The sequence below is a fragment of the Prosopis cineraria genome, unplaced genomic scaffold, assembly GCF_029017545.1.
Source record: "Prosopis cineraria cultivar Desert tree isolate PC_DT_omini unplaced genomic scaffold, ASM2901754v1 PC1, whole genome shotgun sequence".
NCBI classification, from domain to species: domain Eukaryota; kingdom Viridiplantae; phylum Streptophyta; class Magnoliopsida; order Fabales; family Fabaceae; genus Prosopis; species Prosopis cineraria.
Window position 1 is genome coordinate 49,717,030 of NW_026555332.1, and position 5,181 is coordinate 49,722,210.

The 5,181-nt window shown below is 32.7% G+C and overlaps 1 protein-coding gene across 2 annotated transcripts; it reads right to left on the minus strand.

The window, feature by feature from the left end:
• Window positions 1-1,276: 1,276 nt before the first annotated feature.
• On the minus strand, window positions 1,277-4,624 carry LOC129320353 (uncharacterized). 2 transcript variants are annotated; one of them, XM_054965784.1, is made up of 6 exons: window positions 4,363-4,624; window positions 4,025-4,117; window positions 2,610-2,742; window positions 2,017-2,308; window positions 1,855-1,903; window positions 1,277-1,751 (listed from the first exon to the last, which is right to left on the minus strand). In XM_054965784.1, the coding sequence occupies exons 1-6, from the start codon at window positions 4,480-4,482 to the stop codon at window positions 1,677-1,679; spliced, it is 762 nt and encodes a 253-aa protein (XP_054821759.1). In that variant the 5' UTR covers window positions 4,483-4,624; the 3' UTR covers window positions 1,277-1,676. The 2 variants fall into 2 exon arrangements, with proteins under 2 accessions (XP_054821759.1, XP_054821753.1); XM_054965778.1 differs by having other exon boundaries at window positions 1,855-1,909; window positions 4,363-4,619.
• Between the last annotated feature and the right edge of the window lie 557 nt (window positions 4,625-5,181).

Below are 5,181 nucleotides of genomic sequence, written 5' to 3' on the forward strand. Positions count from 1 at the left end.
ACTTTTATTGATCTAATCCTTATTGTTTAAAGAAAAGATAACACAATTAAAATATGCTAACGTAAACTATAGAATATTAATGGCAACCATATAAATTAATAAAGTGTAATTATTTAGATAAAAAATTCATAAATTTTAAAATACAAAATGACAAAATGTAGCTCTATGGATTATATAAATAAAAATTAAATTTATTTAAGAATTAATTTATTCACATTTAACTACATGTATACATCAAATAATCACATGCTTTACACATTAAATTGAATATTTTGAGAGTTAATTTATATTTTATAAAAATACTCTAAATATATGAACCTAAAATTTTGCCATATATTTAGGTTGGATAGAGTTATTAAAGAGATAGATATTAATTAAAATTTAAATATAATTAAACTTGAATTTGAAATAGGTAAAAATAGATCTTTAAACACATATAAAAATTAATAATTCATTCTACACCTAACTCCAAACTTAAATAATACATTTTATATTTTATAAAAAATAATAAAAATTTCTTAACATAACCCCAAACTTGATTCCGAAACATAGAATCACACAAAAGATATCTTGAAGTATAGAAATGTGGCAAACCTAAAATTAGACATGTGACATTCTCTCGTAGCCTTAAACTCTACTTTTATATATATAATGATAATCTATTTAACATAATTTTAATTAAATTTGTTGCTAAATTATTGTTATGATGTACATTAAATATGTTGCTGAAGTTTGTTAAATGTTATCATTATTAAAGTTGTGAATTTAAATTATATAAATTGTAACTAAAATATTTTGTTGTTATTGTTGTTGTTGGAAATTATGATATTTTTTATGATTATAAATATTTTCATTATTTTAATTGAGTTCACCAATATGAAATAAAATATTGCCTCTCTCTCATGAAAGGAAAGAGGAAAAATGTGAAGAAACAAAAGCTAACCAAACCACCAAGACAAATCTCCTAGTAATATAGACCAAATTCAATCTTATTAATTTTTAAATTATAATTAAATTAAACCGGATTATAAATTTCCTAATCCAATCCTTACATAAGTGAAACTAAATTTCAAGTTAAGCCAAATTCAATATTATTCAATTCTTCATACAGCCCTAATTTCAACTACAGTTTAGTTTGTAGCCATCGCATTGCGGTTCAGCAAACATACCTAGCTTGGAATACAACAACATAAAATAAAAACACGATAGAATAAAGAACTGATTTTATAAATAAATAAAATGTTTTTGATGGTTTTAAATTTGAAAATAATGATGATGATGATGATGATGATGAATCAATATAAATACAATAAGTGTTATAAACTTATAATAGAAACGCCTCTCCGTCAAGCATTCCAGACGAGGGCCACAGAAATTACAATAAACAGGTTGATTGAAGCTGGATATTAGAACTATAAGTTCCTAACAGTACTGCTGGAACCTTAGCAGAATGAAAATTACAATGAACTAAGGATACATGATTTCGTCAAGAATATGGCCTGCTCCGTTGCCATTACCATGGCGTAAATTTATTTCCTCAATTCAATATAGCACTACTCAAAAGTGAAAACTAGAAAACTTAAATAAGCAGGTTGTGCTTATGTGGCAAAGACCACATTAACTTCCATGAGCTGGATACTGGAACAAAATAATTAGCATGCATGCAAAACGCGTCCTTAATTTATGGCCAACTTATCACACAAAGATTGGTACGCTGCACTGCAAGCCTTGAACTTCTCTTCTGCTACTATCTGTCAGCGCAAGTAACCGAAAGATTAGGAAGACACTGATGCCTGTGAGACTCGTGTATAAGAACAATATAAGGATCAGACTAGAGCTTTGAATTATAAACACCTTGGAAGAGCCCTGGTGACGATCTGGATGCCACTTCAGGGCACAGGCCCTGTACCTGACACCATAAAATAGATAAAATTCAAGATTAAAGAAAATCTAGATGCTCTGGTTCTCATGAATACTTCAGTACGAAGGAAATGGAAGTTGGGTTCAAGAACTCACGCATTTTTCACATCTTCTTGTTTCAGAGGACCATGAGCAGTCAAACCAAGGGCTAACCTATCTGAAGCTAAATCTGAATCCAAACTGTCAGGCTCGGTAGAAGAGTCATAATATTCATCATCCTCACTCCAGTTCCAAGACCTGCTGTAGTTAGAATAGCGTCCTGACCTTCTCCATTGAGGATTCTCTTCATTGATGAAGGAATAATAAAAGAATCGGTCCCCCCCAAAGGCAGAGCGGAAAATAGTTTCAACATCAAAATCTTCTTCAGGAAAATCAGAACCAGAATTTCCTGAAAGAGATGAAGAATATGGTATATAGAAATCTGGCAGGTTCTTGCTGCTATGAATAGCATAAACTCACAAAGAAGGAGAAAACTTATTCAAGAAAACTTATGGGGAAAGTAAAAACCCCAAATAGCTCCAGGACATCTACCAAAGGCAAATTTAATCACCCATAACCGTACTGGATTGACAGAACAAGATTTTAGAAGGTTTCCCAAAGGAAAAACAGCTTACACAAATTTGGATATATCAGTAATATCAGAATCATTTGGTATTCTTTTACAGCACAATTATTATTAACATCCTTACTTCTGCAATAATACGAGGACTCTTTACAGCCATTTGTTTTCCTTCCACGGCCCCTGGCAGAATATTGTTTCCTAAACCATGTGGTGCCTTGACTTGAAGATGGATCATCATCATCAACCTCATCCTTCCAGCTCTACAACATGCACAGGGAAAAGGCAAAGCAGAAGCATTAAGCAAATTAAGAAACAGAAAGAGAAGCAAGAAGAAACCTTATCTGAGTATGACATAGAGAGAACAGCCTCTCAAATTAATGATACTAAAGAATCACCAATATTACACCAGCCATGATTGGTAATGGCAAGACAAGGCAGAGAGAATTGATTAAACTCGCAATCATACAAAGGACTAAGTAGTTTCAAAAACCATGGATGAATGAAGACCAACAAATCATGTGAAATAGAATCATATAGCGTTAAGCCAGTAAAATGAACAATATGCAATATTCCAGACACTACAACTACAACAATTGTCTCGTTGCAGAATTGACTTTTTAGACACTGAGGTTAATCAGGTAATATTGTGATTGCAGAAGAAGGTATTAATAAAAATGGAAATAACCAGATGCAGAGCACAGCATAAGGAGGCAAACTAGGAGAGAAAGAGGGTCCGGTATAATTTGTTCAAATAATACTTCAAACATGCTTTCTCTCAGATACAGTCTATTTTTTAAATAGGATTGGCAGGTTTTCAGGTAAGAATTAAAAAGCGTTATCATAATGATGAAAATGTAGGTGCAGGCCCAAAAGGAGGTTGGGGAACTTAAGCATTGAAAGCATTCATTGGGGTGGAAACTGAATTATTAGCAGAGCCATAAGAATGCAAAATACTCAAGAACCACTATCTATGACACTGGCTGAAACACCTTACTATCCTTCTCAATGGTTTCTCAATTCCCAAATCCCCAGAAACATAACCAACTATAAGGAGTTTTATTTTAATATCTGTTCTTCCAGATGCAAAATACCATCATCAATTAGGCTCTCTAGATATGTTACACCAAGTCATCATAACTACTCTTATTTTTGTCTGATTATCAACTGTAGGAATAATGGCATAGTGTAAGTACGTACCAACGAGAAAAATACAGAAAAGCTTCCCCTTAACATGATCCCTCGTCAAACAATTTTTTATGGAAGGCAGCCCGGCATTAAAGAGTAGACCCAAGCACAATGGGTGTATGCTTGGTAAGGCTTTTCAAAATGCATAGATTCAACACCTGAATGGTTGAATCCCATTACCATATTGTAGTAAATTCCAAAAACTTACAACGCAACCCACCGTTCTTCTTGTTTTATTTAATACCACCCGTTAACAAGTTATTGAAGCATACCTCAAATATAAATTAAAAATGGGGAAATAAATCAAATGGGGAGACGGTAGGCGTAAGAATAAGATGAGATAACGGCAAGGTGAACCTGAAGCAGGAAGTCTGCATAAGCATTGATATTGCGCAATAATGTCTGTTTAGCATGAATCCTTCTACATCTTTTTGAATAATGGTTGAATCTCTGCAATCAAAGGCGTTCAGTCAACACAATCTCATTCAAAAAGAGCCTGAGATGGTTGAAGATACCAGAAAAAAATAAGAGATTAACTTAATCTCAATTTTAGTGCAAATAATCTCCACTCAATAGTGCATCCGCTAAAAAGTAAGAGGTATTCACCAAATTACTAACTAATCGGAACTTGGCATACGACGAGAAAGCAAAATATAGACCTAAGATTAAGATACAAAGGCAATAGAGAAACTAACAGTGTCCCAATGATTTCGCCTTTTACGTTCCAGGACGGGAGTGGAATGAAAGAGAGCAGCCCTGAGAGACATATAAATGCTTTTCGAATTAACCAGTGCCGATTTCATAGCGCCGCTCATTGCTGCAAATCGAAAGCCAGGATTCACGAGGGTTACCGATGCTGCCAGTCGCGCTCTTGAGGCTAACCCAACATCGAAATGTGATAACCTAACCTTGTTTCGCCAACCGCCAGGACCGTCCAAGTGGCGACGTGGCGTCGAAGTCGCGAACTGACTTTGTTTTTGTTTTGTTTTATTTTTTTTAACGGAGCACATGAACAAAGACAGGACAAGAGGGGGACTTAAAAAAACTTCATTTCATCCCTCTCTAGTCTCTACTGAAATTAAAAATACTCCTTCGTCCTTAATTATAAAATATTTTTAAATAAAATTTTATATATTAATAAAATTTATTAAATATAGTTAATAATTTTATCTTTTTAAAATAAAAATATAAATTTTTTAAAATATTTATCATTTAATATATTTAAAAAAAAGTGATGGAAATTAATTATAGAGAAAGAAGGAATAATATTAAAATTAATTCATTTAATAAAACCTTAATATACTCAAAGTGTCTTATATTTTAAGATGAATAAACTTATTTAAAAGTGTCTTATAATTTAGAACAGAGAGAGTTGATATTTTTTTCTCTTTGCTATTTTTTTCGTAAGGTAACTTCATTACTTTCTATCTTTATTTGTTGGTTTGGTGCTGGTGAGTATAGTAAGAAATAAGGGCCAGACTCAAAGGGTCGAGCCTGGAGGCCTATTTAAATTA